At 40.7% G+C, this 19,816-nt stretch overlaps 1 protein-coding gene and 1 long non-coding RNA gene across 6 annotated transcripts in view; one reads left to right on the top strand and one right to left on the bottom strand.

Annotated features, from left to right (window-relative positions):
* Window positions 1-2,772, bottom strand: part of LOC122429796 — a 49,926-nt gene extending 47,154 nt beyond the window's left edge. For 4 of the 5 annotated variants that reach the window (XR_006266149.1, XR_006266142.1, XR_006266146.1 and 1 more), the window contains exons 1-3: window positions 2,661-2,772; window positions 1,568-1,660; window positions 705-784 (exon numbers count right to left, since the gene is read on the bottom strand). This is a non-coding gene — a long non-coding RNA (uncharacterized LOC122429796). Of the gene's footprint in view, window positions 1-418; window positions 785-1,567; window positions 1,661-2,660 lie in introns of those variants that run through there. The other variant, XR_006266140.1, reaches the window with a different exon arrangement.
* Window positions 2,773-2,842: 70 nt separating this feature from the next.
* The window catches only part of TMCO1 (transmembrane and coiled-coil domains 1), a 68,581-nt gene continuing 51,607 nt past the window's right edge, over window positions 2,843-19,816 (top strand). Inside the window, exons 1-3 of the mRNA XM_043450438.1 lie at window positions 2,843-3,063; window positions 3,482-3,559; window positions 14,629-14,688. Coding sequence (XP_043306373.1) covers window positions 2,994-3,063; window positions 3,482-3,559; window positions 14,629-14,688 — 208 coding nt within the window. The 5' untranslated portion in view covers window positions 2,843-2,993. The remainder of the gene's footprint in view (window positions 3,064-3,481; window positions 3,560-14,628; window positions 14,689-19,816) is intronic.

The raw sequence follows: 19,816 nt of genomic DNA on the forward strand, positions 1-19,816 counted from the left end.
AACTTTAAAACTTAAAAATTAGTACAACTGAGTGCTTAAAGACATGATAAAGGAATCTGGTAGCTTGCAATAAAGACATCATTGAATTGCCTCTAGCACTATTCTTCAGCAAGAGGGTCACAGCATTGCCCTAGAGAGGGCTTCTCAGGTGGCGCTGGTGGTAAAGAATCCACCCGCCGATGCAGTAGACATAAAAGACAAGAGTTCAATCCCTTGGTCAGGAAGATACCCTGAAGAAGGGAATGGCAACACACTTCAGTATTTTTGCCTGGAGAATTCCATGGACAGAGGAGTCTGTCAGGCTCCTATGCATCCACTGGGTCGCAAAGAGCTGGATATGACTCAGCAACTAACACACACAGAGAAGGAAATGTTAACCTAACAGTAGACAGTTTTGTAGTAAGTATTAACTGAGGAATAATTTAAATGCTTTTTATTACATTTTAACACCTCTGGATGAGATGCATCTTACAATCATGGTTTTATTATTTTCTTTCTTAGCAGTACGTAAAATAGCATGTTGGATTTGATCAAATGCACGTGCCACAGTTTTATATGTTTTATAATATACTCTAATTTAATCTTCATAATGGTTTCATGTAGTTGATGCTATTACTATTTTACAGGTAAGGAAATCGAGGCTCAAAGATGTTAACATGTTCAAGGACTGCTGTCAATTAAGTGGAAAAACAAGTACTACAAACCAGGTATAGAGAACTCCCTGGCGGTTCAGTGATTAGGACTCAGTGCTTTCACTGCCGGGCCCCAGGTTCGATCAGCAAGTCTTGTGGCATGATGGCAAAAAAAGAAAAAAAAAAAGAAACAGAAAGGAAATCAAGAGAGAAAACCAAGTCTAACTTCAAAGGTCATGCTCTGTTGTACCTCAACATTTACCATGGGTGATACAAAGCTGAATAAAAACCATCCAAGTTGAATAGTTCAAATGGGATGAAGCTTTTCTAGCTCCTCTAGAAAGAGCCAACCTTGCCCTCCTCTGTGCTCGTAACATTTTGTCAACATCTCTGTGGATGCAAAACGTCACTTGCCATGTCAGCAAACACCAAGCCCTCAGCCACTATTCAGCCCTGAGGGAGCTGAGAGAGACAAACAGGCTGCCCACCACCAAGCTGTCAGCCACTGCGGTTGTCCCCAGTGGTGCACCCTGAGGGGATTCAGGAAGGATACTGGACCTAGATAGTTAAGGTGCATATCACAAGAAAAACTTCAATAAGCCCAGACTCTAGCATCTTCCCATATATGGCTAAATTCATTAACTTGAGATGTCTGGCTTTTCTTTAATTAGCAGTGACCTTTCACTTCCAACCCGGTTGTTGTTGTAAAAACTCCTCCTGGCTCCTCCCATACCCCTTTGGAGCAGTCCCTCAGAGCTTCTTGGCTGCCTTCAGGGCTTAAGGCCTCAGAAAGACTTCTGAACAAAAACGTTAACTCCCAACTTTGAGGTTGTAAGGTGGTTTTTGTTTTCTGTTTTTTTTTTCAGTCAACACCTCTCTTACATCTTATTATAACATGTAACTTCCAAGGAAGTCAGGAATAGTATCTTAATTACCGTTTCCAATCACCATAGTGTCTACCAGTGATCCTCACACACGTAGTAGAAGCTCAATGTCGTTAAAAGGAAACAGGATGTCTGCCACTAAGTCTAAAGAGGAGACAAGAAATGCATATATAAGAGATAAAGGCCAAATACAGTTGTTACAGGGAAGTTATAAATAAAGTGCATTGGTGTTTAGGAGAAAAGAACACAGAATATAAAGTACAAGTTAAGGGGAGGTAGTTCTGCCAGCTACCTGATTTTCATACACACACACAGACATAAATCAGTCTGGAAAAGCTGCAAAGGCTGAAACTAAGTTGCTGAGACAACTTCTTTCTTCAACCATTTTTCCTGTATGGCAGGCGGATTCTTTACTTTCTGAGCCACCAGGGAAGTCCTTTAATAAGTTACCAGCACTTATAGATTAGAACATTTAAAATTTCGCATAACTCAGGATTTGGGGATTTTCTTGAAAAATGGGACGATATTGGAAACTGGGTGCTCATTCTCCAAGGTAAATTGGTTACAAGCATCAGTGGTTCCTTTCAGATCAAGTTCGTGCTCCCTTACTCACTGTAGTACCTCCCACCATTTTCTTAAGCCCACCCTGTGTAATGGTGGTTTTTGGAGTGTATGTATGACCACCCCCTAAGACATGCCGCTCACTGCTCTATTACACACCAGGTATTTTCAAGGACTGCGTTGCCTTTCTCCACAACACTGACTCCTCTAAGCCACTGCTTCAACTCTTTTCATTAACCCCCTCTGACCACCTGCTGGACCAGGTCCCCGCAGCATTCTGATCACACCTCTATAAAAGTTCTAATCACATCGTATGCACAAGTTTCTCTCCTTTGCTAGGATGGGAGTGCCTGGAAGTCAGCGGCCTTGGGCTCACTGATGTTCGCGCCTCCAGCCCCAAACCAGTGACCTGGAACCTAAACAGAGTTTAGGTATGTGTGTTTGGAAGCCAATTTCCCCACTTTTGGCAAACCGAAACTAAACTATCTACTCGGCCTTAAATGTGGGACTGAGACAGAAACACAGACAAGCAGACGAGTCAAAACACGCACACTCGGGGCGAAAAGAAAGAGCACCCCAGTACCGTAGCTAACAGACGTTACCAGATGAACTCCGACCGCTACAACTAGGTCTCAGGCACTCCAGCTCCAACTCTCGCGAGGTTGGGCTTGAAAGCCAGCCCATCTGCGCCAGAAACTTGCATCGCGGTTTCCGCAGGATTCTCGCGGCAACAGGGCACGCCAGAATGAGCACTTCCGGCGCTGCGCCCAGGAAGCGGAAGTGAGACTTCCTGTCTGTCAGAGTCGGGGTGTTACTCCGCGGTCCTGAAATCTAGGAAAATCGTTTTCGCTTCACTTTCTCTGGCTGTCAAGGGCTTCCCCCGTGGAGAGTGGGAGTGCAGAGAGTGAAGCGCGAGATGAGCACGATGTTCGCAGACACGCTGCTCATCGTTTTTATCTCCGTGTGCACGGCTCTGCTCGCCGAGGGTGAGAGTAGCTGTTTATTTTTGGCGTGTGATCAGACCCCCGAGGGAAGAGAATGATCCTAGGCCCGGGGTCCCTCGAGCCTCCAAGGGAGAAGTCACGAGCCTTGCTTCCTTTGGTGGCGGTGGGGATGGGTCTCATGTACTCTACTTAAGGGAATCTTACCTTCAGGACTGGGAGGGAATCCAGAGTGGAATCCATTGCGAGGTTTCTCCGGTCCAGGGTAGATTTCATTGGCGTGTTTGTGGCGACAACTTCGAATCGTTTCATAGTTGTTTTGGTTGAACATCAGTTGTTAAGCACTAGTGAATATAAAGCAAAAGATCGAAATCCACTCTTACCTAACAGTAACCACTGTTACCACAGGGTTGTTGTGACGATTCCAAACATTTCTGTTAGCATGCTGCTTTTAATGTTTCAGGTATAACTTGGGTCCTGGTTTACAGGACAGACAAATACAAGAGACTGAAGGCCGAAGTGGAAAAACAGAGTAAAAAATGTAAGTATACCAACATCCTTTAGAAACAAGTCAGGTTTACTGAAGTGCGTGTTCACAGTATTTTAGTAGCACCAACTGTTATAAAATTTTGTAAGAATACAAAGGTGAATCCGACTTGAAGTCTGTTTAGAAATATAAGACTTTTATGCAAAATATGTACTGCAAACCTCAGCAGAGCGACTCACAGGAGCGGTACTTGTTATGTGTTGTGGTAATTCTAAAGAAGATATCCCGTTCAGTTGTGAGGGGCCACGAAAGCCTTTGTGATGCAGATAGCCTTGGAGTCTTTGGGTGGTTAGAATTTGGACAGAGGATGAGATGGGGAAGGGTTCCAGGCAAAGAAGATAGCATATGTGAAAAAATGTGGAAATTTTAACAAGTAAGATGTGTTTGGAGAACATCAGGTCATTATGATTGGTGTCAAGGTTAAATGATGTCTTTAGGGATAAGCCCAATTTTCAGTTGGGTCTGATGGTTGAAGGAATATTTGATAAAAAGGTTAAGAGCAAGTCGAATTGTTTTTGAAATAAGACAGGAATTCCACAGGATACAGCTGAGGGAGCTGCTAGAGGTATAATGTGGATGGTTCCGTATGGGCTTGGTCTGATTTTCTGTCTTCTGTCTTGTAAAGATTAACTTTCACATCTTAACTTTCAGTATTCCATAACTTTTCTGTATGTATTCATAGGAGTTTGAAGTCTTCTTTCTTATAACATGCCATTTCTGATATCCACATAGCAACCATTTGTGTAAATATTGTTGTATAAATATTTTTCTTCCTTTGTAAAAAAGGAAATTGAGACTCAGAAAGGTTAAATGACATGTTAATGTATCAGAGCAAACAAAGAATTAGAAACCAAACCCAGACCTTTCAAATTACAGTTTACGGTTCCCTCACTTATTCAGTGTTGATAATGTACCTCAACATATTTAAAGCCAAACTCATTATCTTTACCTTCACACATGTGATCCTTTTTTAGGATTTCTGTATTTGGAGAATGGTACTTCCTTGCTTCCAATGGTACAAGCCAGAAACTTTGCTATACTTTCTTCATTTGGCTTTCAGGACACCACTTTCTTGGTTTTGCTTTTGTTGATTGGTCATTCTTTTGCAGTTTCCTTGTTGGTTCCTCTTCTTGACCTCTTACTGGGAGTGACCCAATTTTTTTTTTCCTCTATACTCTTTTTTTTTTAAATTGAAGGATAATTGCTTTACAGAACTTTGTTGCTTTCTGTCAAACATCAACATGAATCAGCCATAAGTATACATATATCCCCTCCTGCCCCATCCCACCCCATCCCACCCCTCTAGGTTGATATGAGCTCCTGTTTGAGTTTCCTGAGCCATACAGCAAATTCCCACTGGCTATCTATTTTACATATGGTAATATAAGTTTCCGTGTTATTCTTTCCACATGTCTCACCCTCTCCTCCCCTCTCCCTGTGTCCATAAGTCTGTACTCTGTGTCTGTTTCTCCATTAGTGGTCCCTCAGGCGTGTCTGACTCTTTCTGACCCCATGGACTGTAACCCACCATACTCCTCTGTCCATGGGATTTTTCCAGGCAAGATTACTGGAGTGGGTTGCCATTTCCTTCTCCAGAGGATCTTCCTGACCCAGGTATTGAACCCGGGTCTCCCGCATTGTAGGCAGACCCTTTACCATCTGAGCCACCAGTTGCTGCCCTGTAAAAAAGTTCTTCAGTACCATTCTTCTAGATTCTATATGTACGTGTTAGAATATGATATTTCTCTTTCTCTTTCTGACACACTTCATTCTGTATACTAGGTTCTAGTTTCATCTACCTCATCAGAACTGACTCAAATGCATTCCTTTTTATGGCTGAGTAATACTCCATTGTGTGTATGTATCACAACTTCTGTACTGATTCTTTTTTTTTTAATTTATTTATTTTAATTGGAGGCTAATTACAATATTGTAGTGGTTTTTCCCATACATTGACATGAAATCAGTGATGGGTGTACATGTGTCCCCCATCCTGAACCCTCCTCCCACCTCCCTCCCCATCCCATCCCTCAGGGTTGTCCCTGAGCACCCTGAGCACCCCGTCTCATGCTTTGAACCTGGACTGGCGATCTGTTTCACATAAGGTAGTATACATGTTTCAGTGCTGTTCTCTCAACTCATCCCACCCTCACCTTCTCCCACAGAGCCCAAAAGTCTGTCTATTTTGCTGTCTTGCATATAGGGTCATTGTTACCATCTTTCTAAATTCCATATATATGCGTTAATATACTGTTTTGGTTTTTTTCTTTCTGACTTCCTTCACTCTATATAATAAGCTCCAGTCTCGTCCACCTCATTAAGAACTGATTCAAATGTGTTCTTTTTAATAGTTGAGTAATATTCCATTGTGTATATGTACCACACCTTTCTTATCCATTCATCTGCCAGTGGACATTTAGGTTGCTTCCATGTCTTAGCTGTTGTAAACAGTGCTGTGATGAACATTGGGGTACATGTGTCTCTTTCAATTCTGGCTTCCTCGGTGTGTATGCCCAGCAGTGGGATTGCTGGGTCGTCTAGTCAAGGCTATGGTTTTTCCAGTAGTCATGTATGGATGTGAGAGTTGGACTATAAAGAAAGCTGAGCACAGGAGAATTGATGCTTTTGAACTGTGGTGTTGGAGAAGACTCTTGAGAGTCCCGTGGACTGCAAGGAGATCCAACCAGTCCATGCTAAAGGAGATCAGTCCTGAGTGTTCATTGGAAGGACTGATGTTGAAGCTGAAACTCCAATCTTTTGGCCACCTGATGCGAAGAGCTGGCTCATTTGGAAAGACCCTGATGTTGGGAAAGATTGAAGGCGGGAGGAGAAGGGGACGACAGAGGATGAGATGGTTGGATGGCATGTCCAACTCAATGGACATGAGTTTGGGTAGATTCTGGGAGTTGGTGGTGGACAGGGAGGCCTGGCGTGCTGTGGTTCATGGGGTCGCAAAGAGTCGGACACGACTGAGCGACTGAGCTGAACTGATGGCAGTTCTGTTTCTAGTTTTTAAGGAATCTCCACACTGTTCTCCATAGCGGCTGTACTAGTTTGCATTCCCACCACCAGTGTTAGGGGGTTCCCTTTTCTCTGCACCCTCTCCAGCATTTATCATTTGTAGACTTTTTGATAGCAGCCATTCTGACCAGCGTGTGTACTCTTTTAATAAACTCATTTATGTGCTCTATTTGCCATTGACCTCCAGTTGGATGTCCTTAGTCTTTTATCCTTAATGCAAGATTCAGATATCCAATTATCAACTTGTTAATTCTACTGGAAGGTCTAATAATCATCTCAAACCTAACCTGTCCAAATTGAACTCTTGTTCCTCACTTCTAAGCCTATTATGTATGTAACCTTCACAATCTTGGGCAGTGGTAACACTGTCCCTCCAGGTGTTCAGGACATAATCCTTCTGTTGTTATCTTTAATTTTTCTCTCACAGCCACATCCAGTACTGTTGGCCTGCCTTCAGATATATCCACAGTCTGATGACTTTATATCATCTCCACTGCTAACTACCAGAGTCTAAGCTGCCATCATTCTTTGCAGAATTATTATAATAGCGTTCAAATGTGCCTGTTTCCCTGTAGTCTATTCCCAAGAGAGCAACCAGAATAATCCTTTTTCATAGAATATCAGTTCATGTCCCTCCTCTACTCATAACTCTGTGATGGTGTCCGATTTCACTCAGAGGAAAAAACCAGGAAGTTTTTAGAGGTCCCAAGTTACAGCTCTGAGCTTCTTTCCCTCTTACTCACTGTGCTCCCCCCTCACTGACCTGTTGCTGTTCCTCACTACACGTCAGCCTCACTCCTATGTCAGGACCTTTCTGATGGCTGTGCCCAGTACCTAGGATGTTCTTCCCTATCAAATCTGCTTACCTAACCCTCATGCGTGCTTAGTCGCTGAGTCATGTCCAACTCTTAGCAACCCCATGGACTGTAGCCCGCCAGGCTCCTCTGTCCATGGGATTCTCCAGGCAAGAATACTGGAGTGGGTTGCCATGCCCTCCTCCAGGGGATCTTCCAACCCAGGGATCAAACCCAGATCTTCCACATTGCAGGTGGATTCTTTACCAGCTGAGCCACTAGGGAAACCCAAGAATACTGGAGTGGGTAGCCTATCCCCTCTCCAGGCGATCATCCTGACCCAGGAATTGAACTGGAGTCTTCTGCATTGCAGGCAGATTGTTTGCCAGCTGAGGTTCCAGGGAAGCCTATATCTTCATATCTTCTTTAAATCTTTGTAGCTCACCTCAGTGAGTCTTAACTTGGCCACCCTATTTAAAACTGCTCTACCACTGCTACTCCTCATCTCCTTTATCCTGCTCTGTTTTGTTTTGAGTCATCTGCTAGAAGGACACTTCACTGGAGCAGGATGCCTTTTTTTTGTTTGTTTTTAATCGTTTTTGTGTACTGATTTATCCTATACACCTAGAACAGTGGTTGGCACATACTCAATGTCTAATAAATATTTGTTGATTCAGATACTTTCTTCTGTCACACTGTATGTGCAGTCCATTGTCAAGACCTGATTTTATTGTCCTCCTGAATTGTTTTCAGTCTTTCCACATCTCTTCATTTCCACCACCATCACCCAGTCTAAATTTCTATCAAGTTTCATTTAGTCTACTGTGACAGCCTCCTCATTGGTCTACCTGCTGCTGCTCAAATGTCCTCCATACAGAAACACCTGGAGTAATTTTTCAAAACACAAATCTGATTATGTTACTTTTCCTTCTTAAAACACTCAATTTTTTCCCACTCCTTTGAGGACAAAGGTGTGGCCTGCAAAGTCCAGCATGGTCATATGCCTCCCTGTCTCCTCTCTGACCACATCTGTACCATGTTTTTCCCTATTCTTCCTCTAGCCATCATCTGAACTAATTTTGCTTTTTCCTACTATGCAGTTGGGCTTTTGTACTACTTTTTCCTCTGGGATAATTTTCCTTTCTCATTTTGTATCATGAACTCCTACTCATTCTTCAGATCTCAAAGCCTTATTTAGTCTCCCGTATCATGATTCCTAATTTATACAGCTACTTCTCCTTAGAGAACTTGTCATAATTATAATTTTATCTGTGTATGATTATTATTGTTTGAATAATGTCCTCTACCCAACTAAACTATAATTTCTATGAGAGCAAGGGCCATTGTATCTCTAGTACTTCCCACAGTGCCTGACATAGATTTGATACTGATAGCTTACGGTGAACAATGTTGGATTTGTGATCTCTGAAGAAGATTTAGCTTCGGGACCGGGGATCAGGCTTGATCACTCAAGAGCTTTTGTGTAGGAGTTTTATTAAAGTATAAAAGGGACAGAGAAAGCTTCTGACACAGACATCAGAAGGGAGTTGGAGAGTGCCCCCACTCACTACTAGCCTTATCAAGGCCTTCTATACTTCTACCAGACCCACTCCCACAACATACATCTTAAATTAACAAGATTAGATCTAACAATAGAAAGGTCTTACGAGACCCACTCCACAATATACATCTTAAGATAACGAGGTTAGCCAGAAGGTTCTTGTTAAGGAGAAACATGTCCTCATTGTTATATTGACTAAGACAAAGCAATGTAGAAAAAAATGTTTGCCCTTTTCTCCTCCTTGAGAACCCCGGACCTCTTCCTCCTTGAGGGCCCCAGACTTCTTATCAACCTACCTAAGGATTAGCTCTCTCAATGCTTGATAAAAGTGTGTTGAATATATTAAAGAATAAACTAATTCTGTAACAACACCACATATATTCTTTGTGAGAAATTGTTCTGCTCTGATCATAAACTAGTTAGCCAGCATGTAGCAGCATTTGTAGACAAATTTCTTCATATCATATGTATCATGGAGTAGTCTTATGAAATATAAAACACATTTAACTTTGAATTTGTTTAGATCAATATTCTCATACCTTAAATACTTATATGAATGTGAATTTACTCTATAGATTTTGGGCTTCCTTAGTGTCCACAATTAATTACCTTGTTTATAGTAGTTATCTGTAGTATAAACATTGTCTCCTTCACCTGACACCTAAATTCAAAGTAGTATAGTTGCCAGGCAAAGCTTCCATAGTTGTATTTTTTAATGTAATTGACTGATGTTCTTTCTTTGAAGATAAGTATAAGGTAGGTTGACAGTGATTTGAAAGTCTTTTGGTATTTTTTTATGATCTTGTGTCCTCTACTTTATAAAAACTCAGTGAGCATGCACAGACATAGAAAACAAATTTATAGTTACCAAAGGGGAAGGGGAGGGGAGAAGTATATATAAAATAGATAAACAACAAGGTCCTAGTGTATAGCACAGGAAACTGTTCAATATCTTGTAGTAAACTATAATGGAAAAGAATCTGAAAAAGAACTGAATCACTTTGCTGTATACCAGAAATTCACACAGGATTGTAAATCAACTATACTTCAATTTAAAAAAAGGAACACAAAAATTCAGTGAGCATGTATTATTTTCATTTATACGATCAGTTGAAACTTATGATTGCTTGCTCTATATAGAGTTTACCATGATGAGTGCAGTATACAATGAAGGGGCGTAGATACTGTTTTCTAGATATTCGTAACAGGAAGAAATAAGATAAATTCCCTCTTAGAGCAAATGTCTTAATTGCAAACATAAGCCCTTCTGACATTCTGTGTTCAAAATTTGGTACGAATCAAGGCAAGAAAAGTTTGTAGGGACCAAATTTAGAGATGGCCCAGGTATAGAACTTGTACATAACTATGATTGACGTGTTATAGGATCTGGTCGAAAAGGTAGACAACACGCATGAACAGATGGGGATTTTCAGGAGATGGAAACTATAAGAAAGAATCACATGGAAATGGCAGAAATAAAAACATATTCCAGTAGTCATGTATGGATGTGAGAGTTGGACCATAAAAAAGCTGAGCATCAAAGAATTGATGCTTTTGAAATGTGATTGTTGGAGAAGACTCTTGAGAGTCCCTTGGACTGCAAGCAGATCAAACCAGTCAGTCCTAAAGGAAGTCAGTCCTGAATATTCATTGGAAGGACTGATGCTGAAGCTGAAGTTGGCCACCTGATTCAAAGAGCTGACTCATTGGAAAAGACCTTGATGCTGGGGAAGATTGAAGGCAGGAGGAGAAGGGGACGACAGAGGATGAGATAGTCGGATGGCATCACCAACTCGATGGACATGAGTTTGAGCAAGCTCCGGAAGTTGATGGACAGGGAGGCCTGGCGTGCTGCAGTTTATGAGGTCACAAAGAGTCGGACACAACTGAGTGACTGGATTGAACTGGACATAAAGGATCCTTTGAGAAAATTATCAGACATGCAAGGTCTTAAAATTTCTTATCTCAGCAAACTATTGGAAAACACACTACATCAAAACAAATGAGTAAACCAAAAAAAGAAGAAAATATGAACTCCAGGAAATAGAAGCACCAGCACAGGATTCCGGTAAGGGGAATCCCCTGGACAGTGGTGAAGGCAGATTTAGATCTGACATGCCTAAGAATGTCAGCTTTGCACCATGCTGAGCTTGTAAGAAGATGCTAGGAGAAACTTCTTCAGAGAAACTTATAATTCCTGATGATCTGATTTTATATTGGAAAGATGCAGACAGCTAGCCAAGAATTTGGGGCTGAATTAGTGATAAGTATGGAGACAACCCAGAGAAGGCAATGACAACCCACTCCAGTATTCTTGCCTGGAAAATCCCATGGACGGAGGAGCCTGGTAGGCTGCGGTCCATGGGGTCGCTAAGAGTTGGACTGAGCGACTTCACTTTCACTTTTCACTTTCATGCATTGAAGAAGGAAATGGCACCCCACTCCAGTGTTCTTGCCTGGAGAATCCCAGGGACAGGGGAGCCTTGTGGGCTGCGTCTATGGGGTCGCACAGAGTCGGACATGACTAAAGCGACTTAGCAGCAGCAGGAGCAGCATGGAGACAACCAAACTAATTTTAAAATGACGTAAATTTGGGAAAAACTTGCAGGAAGGAAAGAATCATCATAGTTTACTGTGTAAATCACCTGTGAACAGTATTTTCACAGTTGTAATTTTGTAAATGTTAAACTCACATTTAACCAAAATTACAACTATGATAATGGGTTTTATGATATTTCAAGACATAGAGGTTAAAACACAAACACACACACACAACTTCATGGGAGTTCCCCCTGCTGTGGCCCAGGTTCAGCCCCTGGGTGGGGAACTGACCTGCTGCATGGCTCTGCCCAAAAAAAAAAAAAAAAGGAGTAAACACTAAACAGTCAGCTGAAAGAGGTAAAAGTGGTTTTTCTTTGAAATGAAGGAAATGGAGAGGTGCGAGGCAATCGTCAGAACTTTGCCTATCTTTAAAACTGCAGGATGACTGACTCTTTAAATGAGTGTTTTACTGTGGTATTTTAGAAATGTTTTTCAGTGACAACTCTCATTGGATGATCACCAACTTATGGACTGTTAAAATACTTACTATGTGCTATTTCAAACTTAAATAAAAATCTAACCTATTCATAGCTTTGTTGTTGGTGGTGGTGATTTAGTCACGAAGTCATGTCCGACTCTTTGTGACCCCATTGACTGTGTCCTGCCAGTTTCCTCTGTCCATGGGATTTTCCCAGCCAAGAATACTGGTTGGGCTGATGATTTCTTCTCCAGGGAATCTTCCTGACCCAGGGATCTAATTCATGTCTCCTGCATTGGCAGGCCACTTCTTTACAGCTGAGCCACCAGGGAAGCCCATTTACAACTTTAGCCAAACAAAAATCCTTTACAAGTATAAATAAGTAGACAGCCACAGTTGAAAAGTAGAAATTTTCTATCTGTTGAGATAGTTTTGAATCAATTAATCCATTTTGGACTTTGATAGCTCAGAATGAATTTAAGATGACTAAGTGTATTTTCACACATTTCAAACAAACAAATCAATAGTTAATAAACCAAACTGAAGGGAGGGCTTGCTATTTCATTTGCTCTTTTTCTGTAATAAAGTGGTTTTACATTTTGAGCACAGACTCAAAATATAAAAGAATAAAATAATTAAAATCTCAAAAAAAAAAGGTTTGTTGCGCTTTTGAGGAATATGAAGAAATATAAATAGATTTGAATCACAGATTCAAATCTCATCTTGTGCAGATCTGATCCTAGGCATTATTTGGAGAATACTGATGTTATCTAGAAAGCTGTGCTACTGTGGTGGACATCTTTGTTGAAAGATGCTTTCTTAAAGGTACCAAGTTGTTTGATTCAGGTGGTCTCTAGATGAGTGTGCTCTAAATGTCCGTCAGTCTTTTCTAATTGTTTTACTTTTATAATGTAGACTAATGAAAGAACACTTCAATAAATGAGAAAGATTAAAGTACTATATGTAATTGGATTCTTGTAGCAAAATTATTTGAGAACATTTATTAAGTACAAATTAACTGTAAAGTATTAAGTGTTTCTTTGGTTTACAGTGAAACATGATGAAAAGCTTTTAGAGTAATGTGAAAACTGTTTGACAACTCTGGAATTTCGAATTCAGAACCAGGTCATAGGCAAAAATATGTTTCATAGTAGACATCTTTTATTTTTGTCATCTCTGATATCTCCATTTCTTAGAGTTTCTTTGTAACTTTGTGAAGTTAAAAAAAGCATTGTATTATCCCTGGAAAAGATTTATCTAGTCTTAATCCATTGTGCTGGAAGATCAAGTTAATGTTCATAGTATCTTCTTATGTTTCTATTTTCTAGCCTTCTGATTTTTTCCCCCAGTTTTTATGCAGCCATGGTTAAATGCCAAGTAGTTGTGTTACAGTCCTTCTGGGGTGGGGAGAAATATTTTTTGTTTCTGTAAGATCTTGTAGAATTTGACTCTTTCCTTTTATGATCTCACACTAGGAGTTCATTCTATCTCTCTCTCTCTCTCTCTCTCTCTCCCTGTATATGTCATCTTTTATCTTTTTATCTACCTGGAATAGTGCCTATCACTTAGACACCCAATGTATATATTTACACACACACTTAGATTTTATTTTAGTCAGAATTTTACCATTTTATTTGCAATTGTGGAGTTAAATTGAATTTTACATCTCTGATAAAGGAGTAACACCAATTTTGCTTTTAGAATTTAAGCAGCATACTTAATATAGTAAGGATAAGATTCCTACCTGCAATTCTCTTTAATGCAACTTTTAGAAATAATACATATACTGTACCATGTGCTAATAAAGGAAATATACTAAGATAATATAAGAAACAAAGAATGTAAATAAAGGTAATTTTTGCTGTATATATTGCTAGTCCATTCATAGGTGGTTCTTCTCCAGGGAATCTTCCTGACCCAGGGATGGAACCTGGGTCTCCTGCATTGCAGGCGAATTCATTACCATCTGAACCACTAGGGAAGCTCCATAGGGGATTAAAGATAGTAAACATAAAATATAAATATGTTACATTGTTCTTCTTCCAAAACTCACTCTTACTCTATTGTCTATTAATTGAAAAGTCTCAGGAAATGTTCATCTTAGCTGTTTGACTCCTGATCTTCCTACCCTGTGCATTCTATACTGTGATTGTTATTTGATTATGTGCCCTCGCTAGATTGCTTTCTAGATGGCAAGGATCATGTTTATCTTTTTATCTGCCTAGAATGGTGCCTATTACTTTGGCAGACAATAACTGAATGAATGAATGAATGCCCATTTTCTATAGTGAATTTGAGACTGGAACTACAATTAATCACCTGAGGAAGCAGAATTTTAAATTATGCTTAGATTCTGCCTGAGGCAGTCTCAGCTAATGGCCTGAAAATCATCTCAGTTTTGATTATGACTTTGTCTTTATGAAGTCTTTTTTGGGTGTTTGACTAATGATGCTTACAATGTTGCTGTTCCATTCTGAGAATAGTGTGTCTACCTTTTACTGTCTGCAGGTGTGGGGGCACACCAGTTAGCTTAATCATGACCACCATCAAAGCCAATGTGTAACTTTCTTGTAAGCTTCTTTCATTGGTTCAGCTGTGATAAAATATAGTCTTTGTTTCTTGAGTGTAATGCATAATTAATTTTTTCATTATGTCACTGTGTTTACAGTGGAAAAGAAGAAGGAAACAATAACAGAGTCAGCTGGTCGACAACAAAAAAAGAAAATTGGTAAGACGAGTTATTGCTATATACAATATTAAGGTTTTCTTGGAAAAATAAATTCTCAGATAATGAAAATATAAGAAAATTTTTTTTTTTTTTCAAAAAGTGGCTGTGCTGGTTCTTTGTTGCTGCACAGGCCTTTCTCTAGTTGCAGCAAGCAAGGGCAGGGACTCCTCTCTAATTGCTGTGTATGGGCCTCTCATTGTGGTGGTTTCTCTTGTGGTGAAGCATGGGCTCTAGGGCATGTGGGCTTTTTTTTTAAAAATAAAAGTTTTCAATAGTGATAACTCATGTTTATATAGTTCTACGGTCTACAAGAGCACTTGTGTACATTATCTTGCATGCATGTGTGCTAAGTCACTTTAGTCATGTCCAACTCTATGCGGCCCTATGGACTGCAGCCTGCCAGCCTCCTCTGTCCAGCGGATTCTCCAAGCAAGAATACTGGAGTGGATTGCCATGCCTTCCTTCAGGGAATCTTCCTGACCCCGGAATCGAATCTGTGTCTCATGTCTAACCTGCATTGGCAGTCAGGTTCTTTACTGCTAGCGCCACCTGGGAAGCCCTGTACATTATCTTACTTGATTCTTTCTACCATATTGTAGAACAAGTTCAAGCACTTGCTTATTTTTGCTTTTAGCTTTGAAATTTCAATTTAGGAAAATGATGTTGACAGTCATGGCCTTTGAACTTGGCTGAAGATTCTTGGCATAGTTTGTAAAAGTGTTTTGTTTTCTTATCTGAGATGATTACTTCCAGTTAAGTCTGAGTTACGTGTGCTTATTGTTGTCATGACTTCCTTACTGAGAATTGACTGGTGATGGAAACCCACCAACACATAGGAAGTTTTCTGCTGAATAATTTTATCTACTCTGCAAAATAATTGGTTTTAGTTTTTCAGTGTAATTTGACTTTAATTACAGAATGTAATTCTGTTCCAAAAAGACAATTTATAAATGGCTATGTATAATTTGTATTTGTACTTTATATGCTTGCTGATTCTAAAATCAGGAAAAAATTGTTGTGAAATTGTGTATTTGGATCAAAAACTATGTCTTTATACCTGGATCATTGCTGTTAAATCCTGGAAGATTACTCTACCAGGCTTGACTATACCAGTGTCCTTTACTAGTTATTGTTGTTGTTTAATCACTAAGTTGAGTCCGATTCTGCAACTGCATAGACTGTAGCCTGCTAGGCTTTTCTGTCCATGGGATTTCCCCTGGCAAGAATACTGGAGTGGGTTGCCATTTCCTTCTCCAGGATCTTCCCAACCCAGGGATCAAACCTGCATCTCCTGCTTTAGAAGACGGATTCTTTACCACTGAGCCACCAGGGAAGCCCAGTTTCCTGTTCTGGTTAAAGCTTCTCAACTTAGTGCAGGGATATTAGATGTGCTCTTAGTGGCCTGATGACTCGGCTCCGTGGCAAGGCGCTGCTGCACACGCCTCTGAGGGGGGTGCCGGTGCTGTTCTGTACGCCAGCCACTCTGGTGGGCCCTGAGGCGGCAAAGTGGGAGAGGAAGTCTGTCTTTAAGAGATCTGAACAGGGAAACGAATCAGTGCAGTGTAATAGATATTTTTTAGAGATACATTCTGAGTGTCATAAAAGTAAAGAGAAAGGATATTCGAACCAATCTAGGGGATCAGGTTTTCTTGGAGATAATGCTTTAAGTTGAATCTCAAAGCTTTAGTGTGTATTAACTAAGTAAAAATATAAATAAATAAAATACTAGTCAGTTGGACCATCTGCAAAACCCTGAAGTAAGCCTTTACATATTTTTTAACTCTTTTGGCAATGGTATGTGGTAGTGAACAGTGCTACTTCATTTTTAGTGATGAGAAAATTAAGGCTTAAGTAACTGCTCTTGGTCATTCAGTGGTATGGTGCAATTAAGTCAGTGGTAGAGAAGAGATTTAAACCTGTACATTCATAACTTTAGAATCCACATTTTTAAGTCTTGTATATTCTTGGCAGGATAGGCATATGCAAAAGCATAGAGCGGTCAAATAGCAAGGTATATACCTGGAACTATAAATAGTATACTGTAACAAATAAAAAAAGGTATGTGTAACATATAAGCAGACAAGCCTAGAGAAATGAGTAGTGCCTAGTCCATAAAGGTCCTTATAAATTAAACTAAGGTAAGGAGGTTAACATATGTAGAAAGGAATCTAAACAGAGGTTTGAAATCACATTTTAAGGAAGACAAATCTGGCAATATTTGGAGCATAAACCAGACAGGGGATCATTCTGGAGGTAGGGAAGTTGTGAGATTTATCAAGTATCCTTGGCATACAAATAGCATAGCAAGAACGTGAACTTCGGCAGGGGTACTGGGACTGGAGTAGGTGGTACATATTCAAAGGATTTAAGCAAGGAGATGTAACACAACTTGATGACCTTTTAGATGTAAGGTATGTAGAGAAGAATGAGTCTGGGAAGAAGCCTGGATTTCTGAGTAGAACAAGAAATATTGGAAGAGCAGCGATTGGGATAAGGAAGAAGAGAGGCTGATCTCAGTTTGGACATGCTGGATTTGTCGTGCCTGTGTGACAGTAGGGTGGAAATATTTGGTACATCATTGGCTGTGTGGTTTGGAGCTGACAGAGAGGTAAAGGCTACAAATGGAGTTTCTTTATTATTTTTAAAAGTTGATTCAGCTTTTGTCTGTGCTGGGCCTTCATTGCTGTTGAAGGGCTTCCTGTAGTCACAGCAGACATGGGCTGCTCTTCATTGCGATGTGCAGGCTTCTCGTGGAGGTGACTTCTCTTACGGCAGAGCACAGGCTCTGTAGTCGCAGTGTGCAGGCTCCATGCTCGTGGCTCGAGGGGCTCTGGAGTGTAGACTCAGTCGTTGTGCTGCATGTTTTGTGACATAGGGGGGCTTCCTGGGCCAGGAATTGAACACTGAACCCCTGGCCCCCACACTGGCTGGCAGGTTCCTAACCACTAGATCACCGGGGCTGTTATCGTTCAGTCCCTAAATCATGTCTGACTCTTTGTGACCCTGTGGACTGCAGCATGCCATGCTTCCCTGTCCTTCAGTATCTCCTGGAGTTTGTTCAAACTCATGTCCATTCAGTCACTGATAACATCCAACCATCTCATCCTCTGGACCGCCAGGGAAGCACCTACAAGTAGAGTTTAGAATCATGTGATTATAAATTGTAATTGGGTCCACAAACTAAATGAGATCACACAGTGAGGCCATATAAAGTAAGAAAAGCAAAGGGCTGAGGATGGAGAGAGTCCTGAAACATAAACATTCAAGGAGTAAGAAAAGAAGTGGAGCTCAAAACAGCAATGCCAGAGCTGTTGGAAGAGAGTTGTGTCACAGAGGTGGAGGAGAGAATTTCAGGGGACAGGAAGGGTTAGAGGGCAGGTGTTAAATGTCTAAGAGGCAAAACAAAGGTATTAGTGATTTAGCAAGAATAATTTCAGTGGCATGGGATTTCCCTGCTGGTCCAATGATTAAGAATCTGCTTTCCAGTGTAGGAGGTGCGGGTTGGATCCCTGGTCTGATCAGGCAGCTAGGATCCTACATGCCTTGGGACAACTAAGTCAACGCATCACAACTAAGACCTAACTCAGCCAAATAAATATTTTTAAAAAGAGAATAGTTTCAGTGGCTTTATAGGGGACAGAAGCCATATTGTATAGATTAGGGAAATAACGCATGTCAGAAAGTGAAGACATTGAATATAGGCAGTTTATAGCTTTGTTGTAAAGATAAGTAAGATATAAACATGGAAAGCATCCAATACTTTGGCCACCTGATGTGAAGAACCCACTCCTTGGAAAAGACCCTGATGCTGGGAAAGATTGAAGGCGGGAAGAGAAGGGGACGACAGAGGATGAGATGATTGGATGGCATCACCAACGCAATGGACGTGAGTTTGAGTAGGCTTTGGGAGTTGGTGATGGACAGGGAAGCCTGGTGTGCTGCAGCCCATGGGGTCACAAAAGAGTTAGACACAACTGAGTGACTGAACTGGCTGATCAGAAATCTTTAAACTTGTATTATTTGGGCCTTTATAAAATTGCTTCAACTTGATTTTGCCTTGACATTGCACTTTAGCTATGTCATGAAAAACTCAGCCAGTTACATTTTTATTTTAGTAGTACTATGGACTATTTATTGAGAACATTACATCACATCACTTACATTAGATGGTATTCCTTTGACAAGAGATTATGGAAACTTTCTAGTGGTTTAAAACATCAAGACCAACAGTGATTCTCATAAATAATTGATTTACTTTTATCTTATTGACTCTGTGTTTGAACTGATGGTTTTTCCTCCTACTTTAAACCAGCTGCTAATAAGCATAGAGTCAGATTTGCTATTCATCTCCAGCAGCTTTATGAGACCATTAAATGCATTTCTGTCGCTGACCCTATCTATCAATGTAGTTTTATTGTGTGACCCTTATTTTTCCTTTTCTCAGATTCCCCACGTGGGCCTCTTTAAAAGTTGAATGTGTAGGGACTTCCCTGGTAGCCCAGTGGGCTGAGACTCTGCACCGCAGACACAGGGGCCTGGTGCTTAGCACTGGTCAGGGGGCTGAGTCCCACTCGCCACCTGCTGCAACTGAAAGATCTCTCACACTGCAGCTCAGGCCCAGCACAGCCAGGTAAATAAACGTGTATATGTACTGGGCTTCCCAGGTGCCAGCGGTGGTGAAGAACCCACCTGCCAACACAGGAGACTAAGAGACACAAGTTTGATCCCTGGGTCAGGAGATACCCACTCCAGTATTCTTGTCTGGAGAATCCTGCAGTCAGAGGAGCCTGGTGGGTTACAGTCCATAGGGTCTCAAAGAGTTGGACATGACTGAAGCGAGTTAGTATGCATCATACACACACACACATAGTGATGAGGGGACTATAAAGAGTGATATTGCTGCTTTGGAAGAAGGGAGTTCTTAGTAAGAGGGGAAAGGTCAGCAAATTCAGTGTTCCAGAGAATCAAAATGTCATTGATATCACTTAGGTGACACTTTTAGATTGTGGTCTTAGAGCCATTAATTTGAAACTGAGCTGTCTGAAGACTGTATTTTTCATTCTTAATTTCAAGATCAGATATTTTGGTTATTTTATGTTTCCCTCTCATAGAAGATAAACTACTTTTG

Source organism: Cervus canadensis, chromosome 2, assembly GCF_019320065.1.
Source record: "Cervus canadensis isolate Bull #8, Minnesota chromosome 2, ASM1932006v1, whole genome shotgun sequence".
NCBI lineage: Eukaryota > Metazoa > Chordata > Mammalia > Artiodactyla > Cervidae > Cervus > Cervus canadensis.